General features: G+C 35.8%; 2 protein-coding genes across 5 annotated transcripts; both read left to right on the top strand.

The window, feature by feature from the left end:
• Nucleotides 1-321: 321 nt before the first annotated feature.
• LOC142519380 (calmodulin-binding transcription activator 2-like) lies at nt 322-12,275 on the top strand. 4 transcript variants are annotated; one of them, XM_075622379.1, is made up of 14 exons: nt 322-504; nt 1,314-1,433; nt 2,569-2,684; nt 3,368-3,456; nt 4,240-4,282; nt 6,332-6,470; nt 6,600-6,680; nt 6,808-6,951; nt 7,039-7,097; nt 8,034-8,480; nt 8,718-9,409; nt 9,942-10,512; nt 10,842-11,165; nt 11,945-12,275. In XM_075622379.1, the coding sequence occupies exons 1-14, from the start codon at nt 465-467 to the stop codon at nt 12,062-12,064; spliced, it is 2,985 nt and encodes a 994-aa protein (XP_075478494.1). In that variant the 5' UTR covers nt 322-464; the 3' UTR covers nt 12,065-12,275. The 4 variants fall into 4 exon arrangements, with proteins under 4 accessions (XP_075478494.1, XP_075478493.1, XP_075478495.1 ...); XM_075622378.1 differs by having other exon boundaries at nt 6,600-6,707; XM_075622380.1 differs by having other exon boundaries at nt 470-504; nt 1,314-1,429; nt 6,600-6,707.
• Nucleotides 12,276-15,055: 2,780 nt separating this feature from the next.
• Nucleotides 15,056-22,346, top strand: LOC142518777 (outer envelope protein 64, mitochondrial). Its single transcript, XM_075621590.1, has 13 exons — nt 15,056-15,511; nt 16,085-16,237; nt 16,562-16,686; nt 17,117-17,242; nt 17,601-17,783; nt 17,970-18,114; nt 18,408-18,576; nt 18,796-18,930; nt 19,072-19,272; nt 20,753-20,880; nt 20,973-21,024; nt 21,499-21,568; nt 21,883-22,346. The coding sequence occupies exons 1-13, from the start codon at nt 15,273-15,275 to the stop codon at nt 21,963-21,965; spliced, it is 1,809 nt and encodes a 602-aa protein (XP_075477705.1). The 5' UTR covers nt 15,056-15,272; the 3' UTR covers nt 21,966-22,346.
• Nucleotides 22,347-22,922: the final 576 nt, after the last annotated feature.

The raw sequence follows: 22,922 nt of genomic DNA, 5'->3' as shown, positions 1-22,922 counted from the left end.
CTAATAAAATCGTTTCATGAAATTAATTTTGTGAGACAGATCTGATCGATTCATTTAAAAATATTGTATTTTATGTCAAAAGTACTATTTTTCAATCTAGATATGAACTAAATTGATTCATCTGATAAATATAAAATCGGAAGACTGTCCTATAGAAATTTTTTAAAAAAAACTTTATAATTTCTCCGTGCTGAGTTCAATCATAAATTTCAAAAACAAAGTTATTGTAATAATAATAATTTTCTTTTAAAAAGTAATTTCGTTAAAGATAAATTTCATTTCTAACACGTTTTTAATAAATAAAATTAAAAAGATAAATGAACTTACGCTTCATGTCTCTCTCTCTTTGTATGCATCGCGTAGACATACATCTATCTACATGAGGTGATTGAAGAGTTGTGGCACTTATTTCAAAAAAAAAAAAATAGGAGAAGAAGAGCTGTGGTACTGTGATCCAGTCATCCATGGCTGAAAGCGGATCGCACGGTCTGGGGTTCCAATTTGGTATGACTTATATTCTGCCTTTTACTGCGATTTACTTTTTTTTTTTTTGTGTGGAATCAAGTGAATTCGATTTTTTTTTACTTCAATTTAAGAGCAGCTATACTTTCAGTTTTGAGCTCCATTTGTGAATGGAGAGAATTGATATGGAAATAGTGCGGTAGTATGGTAAATGATGAAACTTGAAATCTGCAAACCCTCGATTTCTTCCTCGTCTATAAAATGCATAGAAAGGTTGACTTATTCTTATGCAGCTTTTTTTTATGAAACTTTATGCCAAGCTATTAAAGATTATCAGGTTGAGCATCAGCAAAACACAGAACATAAAGATTTTTTTTTTAATTACAATGGGGGTGGGGTTTTTTGCTTTAACTTGGGATCGAACCCACACCTCCCTCTATTGGGCGAGTGATTCACGCCGCTGCGCCACTAGGAGTGTTGGCTGAACATAAAGATTTTCACGCGTTATGGAATATCACCAACGCGAGTTTTCATAAGCAGAACTCATTTTTATTTTTCAATACATGTTTCGTTATTCTCTGTTGAATGAGGTATAGCAAGAATGTCAGAAGACTGCTCTTTCTCGAGTCCATTCTTTCATCCACGGACTGGATGTATTTATTCATAATTAAACTTTATTCTTAGTTCTCTTGGAGCATACAGACATATACATACGTTCATGCATACAGGTGTATATAAGTGTGCTTTTGTCAATGTCTATGAAATACAAACACACAGACACACACACACACATATACACATTTATCTTTGGTAGTTGTGAAGCACAACAAACTTATTCTGTTTTTGTGCAGATATTAATCAGATATTGTCAGAAGCCCAACATCGGTGGCTGAGACCTGCGGAAATTTGCGAAATTCTTAGTAACTATCAAAAGTTTCGTGTCTCTCCTGAGGCTCCAAATAACCCAGTCAGTACGTTTTTGTTATGTCAATTACCGTGTTCGTTTCTTTTCGTAATCGCTGTCTCATGGTCAGATGGTTTTACTCTGGATAGTGTCACTAGACATGTTGCCAATAAAAAAAAATCTTTTGCCAGTAAATAAAATAAAACTATTAATTTTTTGCAGACCAATTTTAACATCAGAATTTGTGCTGCCATTTACCAGAGCCTAATGCAGTATATTTATTTCATCATGTCATACTATCATTTGTGTCACATAAACACCTGTCCAAACTGATCGTACCAGCAACTGTTTGAAGGCGTTTTGTGAGTTTTAGGCTAGGAACTCTGCTAGTAAGCAGAGCACAAATATACAATGAACGGCTATAGATTGAGTCAAACTCTCTTAAAAAATGTTTGCAGGACGAATAAGTGAATTCTTAGAAAAATAATTAGCCATCACTAGCTACCTTGATAAAAATGCAGTTTTGTTCATCCGCAACCTCATTCATATTCAGTGCATCTGCCCCATGTGATCTGTTTTACCTGGTCCAGAAGGTTTTATGGCAAAAATTTGCATCAATATCAAATGTCGTCATGGTTTTGTTTGAAAAAGCTCTCAAAATGATAGCTTTCATTGTGAATCCCTCTAAGGAATGACATTACTAGTGAACCCAAGGAAATGTTTATCTCTCTTTCACCTGTGTGGCCGTGTGTTCTGTGTTATGGTCTATTATCAAATATCAGCTGTCTGCTGCTTCAGTTTTACTTAATAAGTCGAGCTCTTTGTCCTTATAATTGAATATTCCAAATAAAATTATTTACCTATTTGACATGCTGTAAATCTAGTTTTGTTGTTTTCTGAAAATATTCTGTCAGCTTATTCAAACTATTTGAATAAGACTTGGAAAGTTATAATTGGTTTTGTTTCGTTTTGGATTAAGACACTTTATTGCTGATATTACTCTCTCTCTGGAGGAAACATCTCTTTTATCATATGTATTTCAGGAAAGAATGGGATATTAATTGAACTGAAACCGCGGAATGTATTTCAGGCTGCTGAATTTGGGTCTGCTGGATAGAACTTGTTTCCAATATCACTGTAATCTTTGGTCAAGTTCGTCTCTTGCTACAGGTCAATTTAACACAGAAGCATGTTTGTGTCAGGTGGTTCTACTTTTCTTTTTGATCGGAAGGTATTAAGATACTTCCGCAAGGATGGACATAACTGGAGAAAGAAGAAGGATGGGAAAACTGTTAAAGAAGCCCATGAGAAACTGAAGGTAAGCTGAATTGCATACAACCTATCCCCTGTTGTGCTGAAATTTGTTAATTGTTTATTTGATGAAATGCACCTAGAAATGGGATGTATTTTATATACCAGAGAGTAATTTCTAAAACTAGTTGGCCAGGTTGGTTAGATAGAAAAAGTGGTCAGTTGCTCTAGCTAGTCCTTGCTTATTAATGAATTATTTCAACATCCAAACCGAATAGACTTAGTGTGGAATGTTATGGAATACTGAGTGATGATTATGCCTATTGTTGCATTGGTCCTTCGTTAGACTAGCTAATACGGTTGACTTTTGAACCTTTCATCTATTCTTCACAGGACTGGAATGATTAGTTCAAGTTTTCATTTCGTATATATTTTACTTGATATGATACACATCCACTCACAATCTTTTCTGTCTGAGTTTTCTGTTTATTGTATACCAGTTGCATACCACTTTAATCCTAATGCACATATATCTGAGCATAATGTATGAAAGCTTTTGTAAAAGCATGCTTCAGATTTTAATTTTAATGGAATGAAATGTTAAGTGAACCCAGTGGTGGCCGTTGAACTGCTGGGTAACATTGATGTTCGTTGACTACTGTCTATAAAACTATAACATAACTATCATTGACATTTAATTGCATCTGGAGTTCTTGGTGATTTTAATTGATTGATTTAAGTTTGCTTTAGGTTGGAAGCGTTGATATGTTGCATTGTTACTATGCCCATGGAGAGGATAATGAAAATTTTCAAAGGCGGAGCTACTGGTTGCTTGAGCCGTAAGTCCCATTGAATATGTGATCCACTAAGATTTAGTGTCTTGGGTGCATCTCGTTAATGGTGCCAGTATTTTACTTGTGCTATTATGCTATACCTATCATAAGAAATAGCTAGTATCACAATTATATATATTTTTTATCCACTTCTGGTTTCCTTTCTATGCAAAATTATTTTTTGACTGTAGAACAATCTCCCTTTTAATGCTCAATCATAACAATTGGTCATTTGTTCTCCTCTTAAATAATGTTTATGGGCTACTGCTACTCAGTACATCAGTATGGTCAATTAGTCATGGTGTCTATATTGAGCATAAACTTAGAATTAACTGAAGCTTATGGTAATGACTACAAGCTTTGCGAGATTGGCCAATTATGAAATAGACCCCTTGAAGAAAAATGGATTCGTTATCATTTAGCTGAATCTGTTCGTGCGTTTGGTTTGTACAAAACTTGTTCCAAGTCTTGGACTAATATCATTAAATCCTGTATTCTGAAAAAATATATCATTATATTATTATTGTTGCTGGAATTGTTGCTTCAACTTACCTTACGTGGTCTTTGATTGTTAATTATATTTATAATTCCATTTTCTTGTCTATTTGTCTTACGTAAGTTTTAAATTGATGGCACATAGCATGTAATTGGAGTGAATGTGTAATTAAAATATGTGATTATGCTTCCTTTGGGGAAACCACAATTCATGGCATCTTTGTAGTTACGATTGATTGTGAATCAATCCTTCAAAATAATCAATGGATAACTTGACCATTTTCTAATTGGCAGGGATCTCATGCACATAGTATTTGTCCACTATTTGGGAGTTAAGGTGAGACTTAATTAGAATTCATAAAATAAATTTTATTCGATACTCTCTGGTTGCAATTTTTTCTAAACATCACAAGAGGATCAATTTGTGAACTCTTTGTGAGGGCACGTGCTTCTAATTAATATTAAATATCTAACAACAATGATTAGTTAGTGTAAACAGTGAAAACGAGTTTAAAATATCATTTGAGCTTACAGAAATTTCGGCATGATCTCCCTGTAAGTAGGACATCCCAAAAATTTCAAAACACAACGACATCAATATACGCTCGAAAATAACATCAATTTCACAATCAAACATACCAATATCCTACAGCTGCACTGGCCAAGACTAGACACAACATATCACAAACAATCCAAAACAACATAAAAACATCAGCTACACAGGGCATTTCTCTAGCAAAAGTATCAAACCAGTATAATATATAGAAATCTGGGAACTCTGACACAAACATGCTGACTACTGGGTACCACTCGCTGACGCTTCACCAGACGCGTCAAATCCCCTGGAATGACCTGTTGTGGCACCAAAAATAACCACAACATAAAAGAAAACAGAGGTCGGATCCCGGTACGACAAACCAGTAAAATTACGACGTATATAAAAGACATGTAATAATACCAAGTAAATGCAATAATATGCGATGCATATATGGTAACAATACCAAACGGAGTCCAAACAAATAGCATCATCAACCGTAACAGTGGTCACCCGTGCCAGGAATGCAGCCTCAAATCGCCGATCATCCATGCACGTAGTATCGAGAATGCGAGTAGCTAAGTCGCTCGTCCTTAGCTTGTCATTTGGGAATGTGGCTAATCCTAACCCACTCGTCCCTCCGATGACTCAGTATATATCTCAACATAATCAACATAAATCACCGTCTAAAGAGTCAAGACTCAATATGTTATGCCAATTCAATTAATGCATGAATGCATCAGAATAAACATTCAATCACCTTATAGCAAACAACATCCACTGAAATTTTTACACGCCAATATAAGTGTCATAATAATATAGGTTTGAGCATACCTCAACTACAAACTTATAATACCAGTACCACAATAATTCTTAAGGACTTTCTGATGAACTCGTCCAACGATATAATCTGCAATATCAACTCGCTATATACTTCAATAAACTGCATTCCAACTGACTAAAACAATTTAAATCGGAGCGGTTAAAAATCGAATTCTCGTCAGCCTATAAGCCTATTCAAAATCTGGAATTTCAAGCTTAATACCTCAAGAATCAAGGCTTAAATGCGCAACGGTGATCTCGCGGAGGTGGCTCGCCAGAAAAGTCGTCGGAATACGGTTCACGGTCAAAAAACAAGCTGGATGGAAATGCTTAATACTTCACTTATATAACTAATCCACCAAGAACAACCAAGAATCGAAGCCAAAACCTTACCTAAAACGGGATCAAAGATCACGCTCATAGTTGCTAGAAACAGGGCCAATCGAGCTCGAAATCTTCCGATTCATGGCAGGAAAGAGGCTAATAGACTGGTGGAAAAAGTTGCTGGCCGCTGCCCCACTTCTCCGGCAGCTGGCGGCAGCTGCGCTACTGCTGCAGAAAGAGGAGACAAAAGCGACGAGGTGCAAGGCTGGGAGAAGCTTCTCTTTCTATTGTTGTACGCATGATACATTACAGGAGTTGGGTTAAAAATAGATTTAAACAGGCTGGGCTCAAATGAGTTATTGGGCTCTCACACTCTTCCATATCCCATAATTTGATATTTTTTAAATTTCCCATGAAAAAACATGGTATATAGCATGATTCCCATATGAGTAACTGGCGGAACAATCCATTGCATCTTGGTTACCTTTTTTCGAAATTGAAAGCACATTTATTCTGGTCATATAATACGGTGTTCATAATTTTCTAGTTGTTCTCCCTGTACTAGTTTATGATCTGCAACAAGTTCCCACAATCATTTGCTGCCAATGGAAGAAAATTAAGTTATGGGGTTATTATGAAGTTGGAGTTAAGGAAAGAAAAAGGCGCATATTGATAAATTTTATCTCATCCCTTTTCATTCTTCAGGGTGGCAAGTTGAACACCAACTATGTTAGAAACATGGATACTGTCTTGTCAAAATCCGAAAATGATAGCATTTCTACCACTTTTCATGGAGCAAGCCCCACCAGCACGTTGTCCTCAGCTAATGAAGATGCTGAATCTGGTAACTGTTTGTAACCCCCCCTCCCCCCAAAAAAAATGGTAAATAATGTTTTATCGAGCATCGAACTTGATATTCAAGAGTGTTTCCTTCTTGTTTCTCGTGGATTCATGGTCATTTTGCCTACCATAGAGGACAATCACCAAGCAAATTCTAGATTTCATTCGTATCCGGAGTCACCATTGCGCAACGACAGTCGTTCTACCCTATCAAGTTCTTATGATATGCTTTCCTCTCCAGGTGTTGATTTTAGCTTTTGTTTTTGTTATCATTACTTCGGCTGCTCCATGCATAAGCAAATAACAAGGTACACGGTGTACTATAATGCCATCATTTATAGGAAATTGGGATGTATCTTCCCCAAATTATGCAACACATTTTCGGAGGCATAGGGATGTTTCTGGTGGAAGCAAATTTGTATCTAGTTTTCAACCAACACTTGATTTGGCATCTGGGCAAGAAGCTTCGGGAAAGTACGCCGCAGGTTCGATAACATATTACCAGAATCATCCTTATAATTCAATTTTTCATATTCAGTCCAAGAATAATATCATGTGCTTGTTTTGAACAGGTGAGCTTACCGATAAAGAGGAATCTGTGTGTTACGTTCCTGTCCAAGCCAAGGTTGAGGTACTTTTCCTGACACATTTTGGAGTCTTTAACAAACAATGAACCCCCTTCGAATATTTGATTTGCAAACAATGAGAATCAAGCATTTTGCTGCAAAACGAACAATTTACTCTGAAATAGTCATATCCTTTGTTTACCAAAGAACTTCCCTTGATAGTCTCCTTGGTCAATATTGCGCGATTGTCCTATCCTTGATGTGATTTTCTACTGCCATGGTTAAACTCTCTTGTTGTGGATGAAGCTGCCAAAAATGTGAATTCCATTATTTGTTATGTGATATTATTATACAACTTTTTACACAAACTCACCACTATACAAATTCAAACCCTATTTTTAAGAAATTTTCTTTCCTGTAGCCTTTGCCATTCAAGCAAATGGTGCGTGTTTAATGTAATGGGGTTTCTAAAAATATTATCATACCTGAAACCATTATTAATGACCTATTTTTGTGACAGTCCTTTGATTATTTTCCTCTGTTGTATTTGTCTTCTCATATGGGACTAGATTAATATGAATTACGAAAAATTAAACGTGCTTTGATAAAAAAGAGGCCCTTTATCCTACATTGATTGCAAGCTCCTTTTTGTGATCCCCGTGACATCCAGTTGCACGCCTGATGAATGTTAATCAAATGAATGCTGATTAAAAAGTTTAATATGTCTCACAGCACGATGTATAAACATGGCAATTAAACTTCTTTGTAGATTTCTTGCTATGTTGCGTTGAAATGTAAGAACCAGCAAACTGTTACTGAAATCGTTCCAACTACTTAATTTGCTTCACTATTTTATTTAAACATGACGTAATTCCATCTTTCCCTCGTGATGTTTCTGGAGACCCCTCATTGAGCTTGCGCAAGCTGACCATGAGATCTCAAATTTACCTCATGATTGTGCTAGTAAGCTGTCTGACGTGAAACATCTTTTCTTGAATCAGGAGAACAATATGGATCCATTTTGCAATCATCCTGGGGAGCATAAAGATCAGTCTGAACAGAGGAATCTTCAGGCAGTGCTTACAGAAATGGAAATTAGAAGTGCTGTCAATCCAAATTTGGAGAATATCAAGGATACAGTAGGGAATGAAAACTACTCATTCTTACTGAAAAAGCCGCTGATAAATTCATTGCAAATGGATGGAAACTTGAAGAAAGTTGACAGCTTCACCCGCTGGATGGCTAAGGAGCTTGGAGAAGCTGACGAATTGGATATGCTGTCAAGTAACAGGCTTTCATGGAGTATTATGGGGAGTGAGTACGACTCCAATATCTCAGCTCAATTGGAAGTGGATGCAGACTCGCTGAGCTCTTCTATTTTGGGGGACCAGCTTTTCAGTATTATTGATTTTTCACCAAACTGGACTTACTCTAATTGGGATTGCAAGGTACTAAATGACTATCTTTGTTCTGTATGTCTAGGGAATCTACCTCAATTTATCATTGAAATTAGTTCTGATCTGCTTGTGATGTAAACTGGTTTGCAAAATTTCCATGGTTGCAAGAGGTCCATGTGGTCAGTAGTATAAAGTCTGTACTAACATGCTAATGTAAGTTTAAAAATGGGCTATTAAATTACCGTGCTTAATGTTGCTGTATGCACACATTATGTTTCCATAAATCAGGTTCTCATTATTGGAAAATTTCTCAAGAGTGAATTAGAGTTCTCAAAATGCAAATGGTCAATTATGTTTGGAGAGATGGAGATTCCAGCTGATGTTTTAGCAGATGGGATTCTTTGTTCCCATGCTCCACTACACAAGCCTGGACTTGTCGCTTTCTATGTCACTTGTTCCAACAGGCTCGCTTGCAGCGAAATACGAGAATTCGAATATAGACGTGGACACGATCAAAATATTGGTGCTACAGATGTAAATGCTGGTGTTGTAACTGTGATGCATCTCTACCGACGACTTGAGATGCTATTATGCCAAAGACCCATTGGAAGCCCTAGCGGTTTCATTGAACATGACCTTGGAAAACAAACTCTGATTCAAAAAATTGTTTCATTGATGGAGGAGAACTACCATGATGCATTGTTAACACAAAAAAATAGCACAGCACGGCTGATGGTGACTGGAGAGGTGCTTCTTGAAAAGCAGCTAAAAGAGAAATTTTACTATTGGCTGCTTCAAAGAATAAATGAAGAAGATACAGTGCCAATAGTTGTTGATGACAGAGGTCAAGGTGTTCTACACTTGGCAGCTGCTCTTGGTTTTAATTGGGTCTTCCAGCCAATTATCATTCCAGGAGTTAGTTTGGATTTTCGAGACGTGAATGGATGGACAGCACTTCATTGGGCTGCGTTTTATGGCAGGTATAGTGTCTTGAACTCATCTTCCAATCAAAACACGGCATTCGTCTTCCACTTATTTATTTGCACTTGTGCCTATGGCATAAATGATACTTGGGGAACATAAACTGTGCAATCTTACCTGCTGTATTGTTTGTAATACTTATTCTGCTCTATCATGGTGATAAATAAATGTTCCTAGCTTTAGAATTCCATTTTTAATTATGAACAAAATGTGGATTTTTCCTTCCTTTTCACCACTAGTTTCAGCTATTCATTTGTTATACGAGTTAATTCTTACACTTTTCTGACCTCGATGAGTTTTTTAATATTTGTTCATCTGACCACCTAATTGTAGGCCTTTAATATGGTCTAATTATATTGTGCTACGTTTTGGGATTGATTTTATGTACCATATAAACAAGAAGGTATTAGGTGAAAATCAACTTCATCTGGATTTAATCTGAGGTTACCTTTCCCAATCATGCATCTTTTTTTGGTAAAAAAATGTAAAAGAAATAGTTTAATTTAATGCTAACATGTTCTTGTTTCTTAGGGAGGACACAGTTGCTGCTCTTGTTTCCCTAGGTGCAGCTCCTGGAGCGCTGACAGACCCATCTGCTGAATATCCGCTGGGTAGAACTCCAGCAGATCTGGCTTCTTCCAGTGGACACAAGGGGATATCTGGTTTTCTAGCTGAGACTTTCCTGACCACACATCTCACAACTCTTAGGATGAATGATCCGGATGAAGATGGTATACCAGAAGTTTCTGGAAGGAATGCTATACATACAGTTTCGGAACGTTTAGCAGTCCCTACAACTGAAGAGGAGGTACCAGATACACTCTCACTCAAGGATTCACTTGCCGCTGTCTGTAATGCATCACAAGCAGCAGCTCGCATTCACCAAATTTTCCGCATCCAGTCATTTCAGAGGAAGCAATTTACTGAACAGGGGTGTGATGAGTTGCTGAGTTCAGATGAGCATGCTATTTCTCTTTTAGCTGGTAGAAGTTCCAGATTACGTTTGGCCAATGCTGCTGCTGTGCACATCCAGAAAAAGTTTCGTGGTTGGAAAAAGCGGAAGGAATTTCTGCAAATTCGGCAAAAAGTTGTTAAAATTCAGGTGCCATCTCTCACTCCAAGGAATGAAGCATTTTGGTTTTTGAAAAATAAATTGTGTACATCATTTTATATCCTTATGATCAGACAACGACACATGTCAAGTTTATCATGGCATGCACATTTTTTCATTTATGAGAAAAACTAGAATACTTTAATCTGTACGCATGACAAAAGAACAGCCATACTCCTCTAGATTCTCGATCTAAGCATGACCACATAGTTTCCCACATCATGACGCTTAAACCAATCGTACCTTCTTTATTAGTTGACTAACAATCCTCTTTTTAAACTATTTTAACACCCCTGACATTTCTTTGTGTACGGCATCAGGCTCATGTGAGGGGGCATCAGGCAAGGAAGAAACATAAAAGTATTATGTGGCCAGTGGGAATATTGGAGAAGGTGATTTTGCGCTGGAGACGTAAAGGGCGTGGTTTCCGTGGATTTGGGTCAGATGTGGTCCAAGATGGGCCTAACATGCATGGCACTAGGTCGCCGGAAGACAATTATGATGTTCTGAAGGAAGGAAGAAGACAAACTGAAGAAAGGATGCAAAAAGCACTTGCAAGGGTGAAATCTATGGCCCAATACCCTGAAGCCCGAGCTCAGTACCGTAGACTGCTAACTGCTGCTGAAGGGTTCCGAGAAACAAAGGTACGACTGTTGATGCTTTAACCTTTTTCTAGTTTATGCGATCAGAAGTAAAGATCATTTATTCTCAGTCAGAACTTGTCCGAATGCTCGTCTAGAGGTCTTCTAAAGGATATGTTTTAAGATTATTTTGTCCCGTCAAGTTCTGTGCCAAATCTGGATCACTATCGTAATGGAAGCCACAAACATATTTCTCCATTATCATTAACTTAAGGAAATTATGGAGCAGCGATTCTGGTTTTAATAATGACATTCTTCTTACCTGTCTTGTTATTCAGCATCAACTCTCTTGCTTAAAAAATGATAAAATGGTGGGTGGTATATATCGTATAGTATGTATCATCATAACATTGTTAAATCCTATGATCATGATGATCTCGAAGTGATTCAACGAGAACTGTTCCGAGAGATATCCATCAGACCTTGGCTCATCACAAGTTTCTGGCACAACAAAGCTATGTTTTGCTAGACACTGAGTTTCCTCTTATCAATTTTTTTGGACGCACACTTTTTTTGGTCAAGGGTGGAAAATCTCTCCCTCTCGTCTCGAGATCCATGTTAGGATATCAGGTGATTGAAAAAGAAAATTTGATAAATAGTGTGACAAATATTGAGATCCATGTTAGGATATCAGGTGATTGAAAAAGAAAATTTGATAAATAGTGTGACAAATATTGGAAAAGAAAGTTTGATGAATCTTGCGACTATTTGAAATAGGGAGAAGAGAGAGTACAATTCCACGTCTCATTTATTTTTCTTCTCTTATTCCCCATCTTTGACAGGCTGGTTCCAATGAGATCCCAGACAACATAGAAGAAGATATAGGGTATGATGAAAGTGAAATGCTCGACATAGAGACTCTGTTGGATGATGATACTTTCATGTCTCTGGCATTCCAATGAGCACCACCAAGGTTACCTTCATCACATTCATATATATACCTACTACCTAGCTCTATTTGTAGTCAACTTTTTGTATATACCTAGTACTGATATGCTGACGGGATTCTAATAAAATCTCTAAATAGTAATTGAACTGAAATTCTTGAGGGAACGTTCTCTCACATGTATTCATCCCTATATGTATATGTATACACACACCCTCTTCAAATTCCCTTTTTTTGTTTTTTTGAAAAAATTCAGAGTTGTGGTTCTAATTCTGGTTCTATCTCTTTATTTGTGTAGGGATATAGATGATAGATATAAGCTAAAAACATAATTAAGTATTGCATTTGGATTAAAAGATTTATACTCGGCCAAGAGAATTGGAAAGAAAGATTTTATATGATTTAATATTAGATGAATTCGAAATCCAGTATAATAAATTGTGAAAATATACAGTACCATGGTAGCAAACAAAAATAGAACTTGTATCCAGGCATGTAAATCATCGATAACAAACAGTGATATTGTACAATGGAAGACAAATCTGTACACAATGACATGATATTATTCACTTTGAGCATAAAAGTTTGCATGTATTTGTTTTTAGATTTTATCCAAAAGACCTCATATCAATGAATATATTTTTCAACTTATAAATTCATGATCTTTTCCGTAGATTTCTAATGTAGGAATTTGGTTGCATTTCCAACGATCTTCCCCTCAAACAAAGAACCGTCATTCTTCTCATGGTCCAGACATCCCGTCAATCTCATTCGCCCATCCATTCCACTTGGTAGATCATATATTCCAATCGAGGTCACTCTTCTCCACTATATTGAGAGCACACGTCTTAAAATATTTAGAGCACCCCATGCCTCGAGATCTCACTTCCTTCCTTTGAGTATCGAAGATTTCATCCATATGACTCCGATCTAGACCGTGGTTTTGTTAAGAAATTGTTTGACTATCGAATCAAATCATACCTTCAAGCAAAGAAGTTTCTCCGGAAACTCAGTCGATCACTCCATAATTAAATTTCACACGATTTATCAGGAATAATATTTTGAACCAACAGATTAAATAGGCATTCAAGAAAATAACAACGAACGATGGACAATGGAGATTTACGTGGTTCGATCGGTTCAGAGGACCCTACATCCACGGCAGCCAACAAGAGTCGTCTTCTTTATTATCACTGAGCAAAGAATTACAATACAAGTCAAGATTTTCATTATAGTTGAGCGCAGAAACCCTTTAATTCTACCAGTGAAAGTTGGGTTTCGAACTGCACGAATGCTTCGTCAAAACATTTGCCCGAAAGCCCTGCGATGGTATGGAAACAATTTGCACTAACTCTAACATTTTCCCCGAACTATGAAGATGTCAGATCCGGTAAAATTACATCCACCTATATCAGAACCGTCGAGCAATCCCGGGGATCATTATACAGTTGTGGTGGTGGATTTCGATGATTATGAGATGGTAGCGGAGGGGGTACTGGATGTGGCAACTTCTTGTGGTGAATTGTGGTGGCCTCGATGGTGCTTATGTTGGAGTATCCTTTTTCTCTTAACCCAACGTGCCACGAAAGTTTTAAATTTTTTAGTTTGGACGTTCAAAACGTTCTTTAGATGTTATATGATTTATAATATTCACAGGTTATTTTAATTTATTTATTTTTGCGTGTTTAACGTAGGCTCCAACTATTCCAATTTTTAATAATATAACACTTCTTGTAATATTTTATGAACAGATCTTCCTCCTTTGTATCGTCTTATACAAAAATTGCAAAAAAAAAAAAACAGAATATTCAAGAGTAAAACTTAATTTTATAATATAAATTATCAAAATCAAAAAAGACAAACGTACGTGATTATGTATTAAAAAAAAATTCCCTTTATTAAGTGATGAATCCAATAATATTATGTTTCTGGTGATTATAATTGTGTAAACCATCTCCGGGAAAAAATAATAGGAAACGTGGTGTGCTAAAAAAAAGAAACTTAGGGGCGATAAAAAGGTCAAAATATTAAAAAGTCACATAATTTATAATAAATATAGTCAAATAAATATATGATCAACTTTTCTAAAATGTTTTATCCCCTAACTAATGTTATTTTATTTATTACTTAATAACTTGTTGGATAAGATTGTGTACATAGGAGTGCAAGTGAGTCAAATTATTTATAATTGGTTCGATAAAAAATCGACTGGTTTTGATTTGGCCGAGCTTGAATAGCTTGAGTTTTTACTCAACTTGAGTTCGAGTTTAGTTGTTTTTACTCAAATAGAGATATATATTTATATATTTAGAGGATACAAAATTTAAAAGACATTTTTGTCAATATATATCTAACATTTAAATCCTATTTTTTTTTTTTTTCAATATGCTACGAAGACTTTCGATATTATCGAACACAAGCTCGATTAACTCAATGCGTAGACGACTCAAATTCTACCTCGAAATTGATAACTCGATCGATTTTGAACTCGAATAAATATTATTTAAATCGAGTCGAGCTCGAATAGTACTCCTTGGCTCAACTCGATTCGTGTCCACTCGAGGTGTAACGTATCGAATCGAGCTGAATATTAGTAAAATTTAATGTACAGTATTCGATTTTGAGCTCGATTTGAAACTCAAATTTTGTTAATTTTTTGGCTAGGAGAAAATTTTAGTTTGACTCGAAATCTTCAAACCTATTTGTGAACTATTCGAACTATTACTCGGATAGTAACGTTCGAAAATGAAAATTAGAAAGCTCAAAACATCCAAAAATCTCGAAATATATATATATATATAATTTAATTATATTATACTAATAAAATATTAAGTCCAGTGAATTATCAAAAAATAATAATTTTCACTCAAATTCAACTCAAAAAATATAAATTAAAATTAAAATATAAATCAAATATTTATCTAATAGATTAAAAAACTCACGATTAAATTCATTTGTCTTCAACCACCCAAAGCGCATAAAAACACCACACCCCAACATTTCCGGGTTAGTCGCGTCGACCGAACGCGCTTTAGTACGCTGTCCACATTTCCAGCACGACCATCATACCAACCAAACCCTTCATTTTCTCTCTCCTTAAACCCTTGGCTCTGTCTCTCTCTAAAACCCCATTCTCTGTTTTGAATTTTCAAGGGGAATCTGGAGCCCTACACGGAAACCATTTCCGCTATTCGCCGACGTCTCATCAATATTTCAGTTGGAAAATGTCTAAATTATCCAAATTTAGTGCTTCAAACCCGAAGGTGTGGGTGGTGATCGGCGTGGGTATCGCCGGAGTTTTGATCCTAGCGGAGGTGCAGCGGCGTCGGATCAAAGCTAAGAGCTCCATTAAAGAAGACTTCGGAGCTTTTATCGAGCGATTCAAGCTTCTTCCATTTCCTCAGCCGCCGCCTCCGGCTTCTCGTCTCCCTCTCTCTGGCCTCACATTCGCCATCAATGACAAGTATGTGGTCATTTTTTGTTTTTTCGTTTTGAATTTTTTAATGTTTATTATATTATGTGCACGGTTGGTTTGGTTTGGTGTGGTGTGGTTGCTCTGTTACTCAGCTTCATTTTTTTGTTAGAAAGGTCACATTAATTATTAGTTTCATGGTTGGGTTTTTTCTCCTGTTTTTGAATGTTACTAATTTGTTTGGTCTTGCTGAGAAGCTTCTAGGCATAAGAAGAGAAGAACTCAAGTTTATTCATCATCTTTTCTTGACATGGTATTCGTATTGATTTTTTTGGCTTATGAATTAGAATGAAAAGAATCTGCGATATTTGGTTATTGTAAGTCTTTGGATGCGAGAAGGCCTGTATTGGTATAAAATTTAGTACCAAATAAATATGATTGTGATGCACTTGGATCTGGAACTAGCGGGAAGCCAGTGGTGCTTTTCAAATGAGAAAAGCTCAAAGTCTTTTGTAGTTTTTTGTAGAAAGTTTGATCCTGAAATTATCCACCAGTAAAGGGGTCACATGGATGATATTTCCACAAACTGCTAAACGTTTTCTTTCCATTTTGATGATTTTGTAGCATTGACGTAAAAGGCTATGTAACGGGATATGGAAGTGCTGATTGGAAGAGGACACACGACGAAGCCGGGAAAACAGCTCTAGTTGTGACGACATTACTTAAAAATGGGGCAACCTGTGTGGGCAAGACTGTTATGGATGAACTCGGTTTAGGGTATTTCATTTTGCCTTAGTTTCAACTTTTTTAAATACAACATTATAGCACTCATGGTTACGACGGATATTGAGAAATGGAAATGTTATTTTCTGTGAAAAATTGTTCTGCCAGGGTGAGGTAAAAGTGTCGTACAATATAGTGGTTTCTGTGTTGCTTCATGGATTCTATTTTGCTTGTGTTGGAATAACATTGCCTATATCGTTTTATTAATCATTCACTTTCCATTTATGGTGGTGTTGGGTGGTCGGGGAGGGGAGGGGATTTTGAGTTTTGATGTGGAGTAGGGCAGCAGTTGATTACTGTCCTTGTACATTTTTACAGTATATCAGGGCGAAATCAGAACTATGGAACTCCAACCAACCCACTAAAGCCATCTCATGTTCCAGGAGGCTCTTCTAGTGGATCAGCAGCAGCTGTTGCCGGACATCTCTTAGATTTTGCTCTTGGTAGAGATATTTTAAACTTTGAATGTGATGGGCCAAGATCGTCGAGATCCCTACCTGTCATATTGGATTTAGATGATGTTTGTTTGTTATTATCATTGTTTATTAGATTACATCATACTTCATTTGAAAAAATACATGTTTTGACCCAAGCAAAAAAACAAGCATAAATAAAATTGGTGTTTAGTGAATGTAACTTCATTTTATGATGAGAGAAGGTTGCCCAAGACTTTGGTAAAAAATTAGTTTCTGGAGGTAATTTGGCACGTTACGGACTGACTTTGTCCTAGTTGTAGTGCATAGGTGGTCATATTTTGTTTCCTTTCGTACCTAAGTTCTGAGATTTCAACAGTACCACTTCAAGATGTACTTACCTGGTTAAATTGTATTCATTGCTGAAAATAATTCTAATCATATGATGTGCCTATTTTAGGTACTGATACAGTCGGTTGTATAAGAGTACCAGCTTCATTTTGTGGCATCCTTGGGTTCAGACCATCTCATGGAATTTTATCTTCAATTGGTGTTGTGCCAAACTCCCAAAGTTTGGATGCTGTTGGTATGCAATCCTGAAGTTTGCCGCTGTTTCAAAATTTTAAATATTACATGCTCACATCTTGTTAGACATGGATCATAATCATGAACTGCCTTTTTATTGTATGTTCTTTCGAGGCAGCAATATATAATTGTGAAGGATGAGCACAATTCATACCTAGGCTGATCTACCATGTCATTCGTAAAAGCTTACAAGTGTAAAATTAATTACTGTTACTAGATACATATATTGGTTACAAATGTCATTATACAAATATACTTTCATGGTTACTTATAATTGCTCGATTCATCTCATCTTTTGAATTTCATTTGGAACAAAGCTGGACCATTTTATTTTAGTAATTATAACGTCAATGCCTCAGGATGGTTGGCTGCTGATCCATCTGTTTTGCATCGTGTGGGTTATAGTCTACTGCAGTTAAATCCTTTGGCACCTAAAAGGACAAGGCGTTTCATTATTGCTGATGATCTTTTCCAGCTTTCCAAGGTTCCCATTCAGAAGACTGTCCATGTTGTGAGCAAAGCAACAGAGAATCTATCTGGCTGTAAGTCTTTGATATTAATATTTATATGTCATGTTATTACTTCTTATAATTTGAACAATGAAAAAAGTCTCAACTAAGTATTTCTGTACATTCTCACGATGAAGTAGCATTGTTTTGGGTTTTCACACCAAATAGTTCTAGTGTTTGACATTTACATTTTCTGATTTGTATGTTTAAAATATGCAGACCGGACTCCTGAGCATGTGAACTGCGGGAAGTATGTTGCTTCAAATGTTCCCAGCCTTGGAGCTTTTCGTGATGAATCAGCAAACCAGCAAAATGGAATGTCTGTTTTGAAAGCACTGTCTTCTGTAATGCTTTTGCTACAAAGGTCTCTAAATATTCTTGACGTTTTCTTTGTTTCATTGTCTGATAATTTGATATTCATAAATCTTGGTTACCTTATTTCTTACAAACCTGGTTTTCGAATTATCTCCTTAGAGCAATAGGGCTTTTTGTATCAGTGTATAAATATCTTTTTAAGATTTTATTTGTTAAAAGCTTTATTCTCCCATTTCTAATTGGAATAAATTAAAAACTTTATTTTGAGATGCAAGAAGCATTTGTGGAAATTTGTCGATTCTAGCCTCGGTTTTTCTCTGACTGGCTTTTTCTCTTTTTCAGATATGAGTTCAAAACAAATCATGAAGATTGGGTTAAATCAGTAAAACCTAAATTAGCTTCTGAAACTTCTAATCGTGTTTGGACCTCAATAAACTCAAACCAGGATAACATTAAAAGTCTGTATAAAGTTAGAACGGAGATGCGGGCTGCTCTACAAAGCCTCTTGAAGGTACTCACTACTATCAGAGCATGAATCCTTTTATATCTTCTTGGTAGTAGAATTTGATTTATTTCAAAATAGTACCTCGATTTATATAAATACCTGATCGACATCAACCTTTTTATAACAGTTCATGCTTTATAATGTCATCATGCTCTTGAATTTTGCGCATCTTTTTGTTCTTTGATTTGTATCAAGTTGGCTTTATTTCTCTTCTTGGTTTTGAAGGATGATGGAATATTAGTAATTCCCACAGTGGCTGATGCTCCAGTCAAGCTGAACTCGAAGAAAGGTCTTCCTGCTGACTCCTCTGATAGGGCTTACACTTTGTTAAGCATTTCTAGTATGTCTGGAGCTTGTCAGGTAATGCATAGGGAAGTTTACCCACTGCATCCTGTATTTCTTGCCCTTCCAACTATCTTTTTAAAGAAATTTCAAATGCTGTTCTGTCTTCTGAATCTTTCACTCACTCTTTTATTTCATTTGTTCTATTCTTGTGTATAGGTCACAATACCATTTGGAGAACATAATGACTCTCCAGTTTCAGTATCTTTCATTGCATCTCATGGAAATGATAAGTTTTTACTTGATACCTTCTTGGATATGTATTCATCTCTTCAAAAAGAAGTCAACTATGTTTCAAGTTCCTTGCCATTTCCAGATGCCAATGGCAACATGGATGCTGCTGAGCTTTTGAAAGAAAAGGTCCATTTTCTTTCTTTCTTTTTTCTAAAAACAAACCATGATCAACTAAGCTCAAGCCGTTGGCTTTTTCTTTGAAATTTTGTTGGAATTGGATTAAAAATCTGAGCATACTAATTGCAGTATATCTGTTTTGTACTTGCGCTAACTACTTGTTTTGATGGAATTTATGTTTATTTGTGTCAAAGTATTTGCGGTAGAGGAGGACTTGACTTTATTTTTGTTTGCTTGTTGATAAACTATGGGTGCCCTTTTATAGCGTTATGGCTTTTGTTGATTTAATATTGTTAAATGCAAATTGTTCCTCTTTTGACTTTTTTGCCAATAGTAGTGCTTGATTTAAAATCTATGTATACTTGAAACCGAATAGAGTAGAAGGAAAAAGAGAAAAGAGAAGATCAATTATTTGTTGTTATTATATATCTCCGTTTGGTAGTAGACGAGATGATGGAGCTCTCAGTGGGAGGAATACTTTGTTAAAGCTAAAGGCTAGTTTGAGGTCCTTGGTAGCAATATCACCTGCACCAGGGATGAACTTGCATATCTTATAGAAAAATCTTTAAAAAGTAAAGTATGCTCGAATGCTTTCTGCAATGATCGTGGCAAGATGTACATTTTCCCCATTATGTCCCTTTCCATTGTTTTCTTGCATCACTTTGAATCCATTGACTGCAAAAAAACTTCCATTGTATAAGATCTTGATAGCTTTATAGGCTCTAACGGGGACTTTATCATATTATCATCTTTCTATGTTTTCCATGACGAAAACCATTTTCAATTGTAATTGTTTAATTACTGTGACATATTTTAAGAATGCTATTTACTAAGATGTTTTCAAAACTCGCCCCCTTTTTGTTTCTGTTATATTTCACATGATCAAAGATGACTATACTGGGGCCTAAGTAAAATTGAAAAGTGGACCTACTCTGACAAAGTTCGATCTTTCTCTAATAAAAATGCCCATGATGGGGTTGCCCATTAATTGTTTTTTTAAGTATGTTAAATTTGTATGGTTGAACATCCTATTTAACAGAGGAAAATATCACCTCTTTCCACATTACTTGGGTTGAATTTTTCTTTCTGATGGATATTGCAGTTGCTGCATGCAACATTAAAGTAAGAATTTGTTATGGCATTCTCTCCCTTGATTTGTTAGTGCTTGTGCACTAAAGCAAAGAAATATAAGTTTGTAGAAGCAGTACCTTTAAAAATGGCGTCTAGTAAAGATATTATCCAATAGTTGTGGAGTCTCTAGCTATAAAATTTAGTCTTTGGTAATGTTTTCTGGTTTTTGGAGCTCTATGGCTGTTTAGTGTTTGTTTTGTTCTTTGTGGTCTGCGCCAACTCAAGATGACTGCATGCAATTATTTATACTTTCTTCTGAATATCCAGAAAAATATCTTGTTTAGTTTCCTATTCCCGGGAATAATTTTTAGTTTGATGCATGCCTTTGTTTTGATTTTAGAGATATTTTTTCTTACAGGGTAATGCTGCATACAAAGGAAAACAATGGAATAAAGCTGTAAGTTACTACACCGAGGCAATAAAACTGAACCAGACAAATGCAACATACTATTCCAATCGAGCAGCTGCTTACTTGGAGTTAGGATGGTTCGATACATCCTTTTCTTTTTGTGCAAAAGTTTTTTTCCACGAAAAGCACTTTATTGGTCATTTTTCTGATAAATGAACTATTTATGCAGCTTTCAGCAAGCTGAAGACGATTGTAGCAGTGCGATATCCCTGGATAAGAAGGTGATGGGAGCTTCTTGTTCTTTTCACTATTAGATATGACACCAACTAATCTTCTTCCTGACTCCTGACTCTGTTTACAACAATTATATTCCAACTCCGTGATGGTAACCAGGTCCTCGGAGTTAGAAACTAATTTTAAGGATCCATGAGTAATCGTGACATGGGTTAACCAAGTCAAGTCAACACCCTGCTCAAGCTTAACTCTATAAAAACAGCATTAGTGCTCGAGTTCAAGCTCAATCGATTAGTGTTTTTCGAACTGCAATTTATGATAAAATTAAGTGTATATTATAATCTCATTAATATTTTAAAAAATTAATTTCTCAAGCTCGAGGTGGAGACATCAAAGCTTTAGCTCAGCTTGAGAAAATAGCAGTTTGTCTCGGTTGCACTTTCATGTGGTACATGCACACACGCATTCTACACTCATACTGCACTAGAATCGATATAAGAAACTTGTGCTTCCCAATGCAGAACGTGAAGGCCTATTTGAGACGAGGGACAGCTAAGGAATCTCTGCTTTTCTACAAAGAGGCTCTTCAAGGTCAGAAGTAGTGAATTCCTCTTCAAATACTACATGATAAGATATGGTTGTGGTATTATTAGCCCTATCCTTTTCAACTCATGCCTCACAAAAGGACATGGAATTCAAACATCTTATTCTTCAACTAAAAACATCGTGCATGGACTATTTTAAAATTTTTTGTTGTCGATTTCCCGAGTCCTATTTGAGTTATGGGTGGGATACATTTCTCGAGGTGTTTGGAAGCTACCGTTTTCGAGCATATTGGACGGACTGGGTTCATCATAGTTACTTCTCTTTTTTTTTTCCTCATATATTCTGGGGATAACTTGCAGATTTTAAGCACGCACTTGTCCTGGAACCACAGAACAAGCTGGCCATTCTAGCTGAAAAAAGACTAAGAAAATTGTCCACTTAACTTGACTGCCATTCGCCTCGTAAATGGAGCAAATACTTTCAGGTACGTTGATGTAATCATTTAATAAATGATAGGGAACAATTTTGAGCGAAACTCTCTTGCATGGCAGAGGATGAAATTGGCTGCAACGAATCTATACGATGAATCATTTATTTGAATTATGTATATATTTGTAATTTTGTCTGTTGTGATGGGATTCCGGAGGAAATGGTTGCCCGTTCCATGCGACTGATCTCATCGTTGTTAAGGGCAAGACGTTCGTTCATTTTTTGCTGAACACATTCGCACTGTTTATTGAAACTGTGTGCTTATTTTGTGTATAGGAATGATCACTTAATTATGGTGATTTTATATATAAAAAAAAACAAAGAAATTGGGTCGCATTTCAAGCGAGTTGTTGTGAGTAAGAATAATAAAGAAATATGTATTGCTTTTTGATTCAATGGGTATGGTTTTGTGGACTTGATCAATATGAAATGTGACAAATTTTAATTCATTTCATTTATGTCTCATTTTTTTTGTCATCTAAATTTCATCAACGGACTCATGATGACACTACATGTGGTCTATGCGAGTTCTCTCTTTCATTCTGATGATAAACATATGATAAATATGATATTAATAAAATTTTACGATTATATCTTCTGATAATCATGTTTGATTTAGGCTGAAAAAATGAGCGGGTCTTATAGGCTTATGTAATTGTGTGCATTTTGCAAAGACATTTAAGATGTAAGATAACAATAACCATGAAATTATAAATATATCAATATATTTTTATATGTTATTCATTCCTTTTTATTACTCATCATTTGCTAATCTCATTCATAATACCAACATGTATTGTCAGAGAAACACGATTAAAACATATTGTAGAAAAAGAAATAAGATTGTATATACTAAACTATAATTTGAATTTTTACTCTTTATGTGGCTATTGATTTTATTTAGGGTTGA

Source organism: Primulina tabacum, chromosome 11 (genome assembly GCF_025594145.1).
Source record: "Primulina tabacum isolate GXHZ01 chromosome 11, ASM2559414v2, whole genome shotgun sequence".
Taxonomy (NCBI): domain Eukaryota; kingdom Viridiplantae; phylum Streptophyta; class Magnoliopsida; order Lamiales; family Gesneriaceae; genus Primulina; species Primulina tabacum.
The sequence above is the reverse complement of the archived record's forward strand: the minus strand, read 5'-3'. Positions and strand labels throughout refer to the sequence as shown.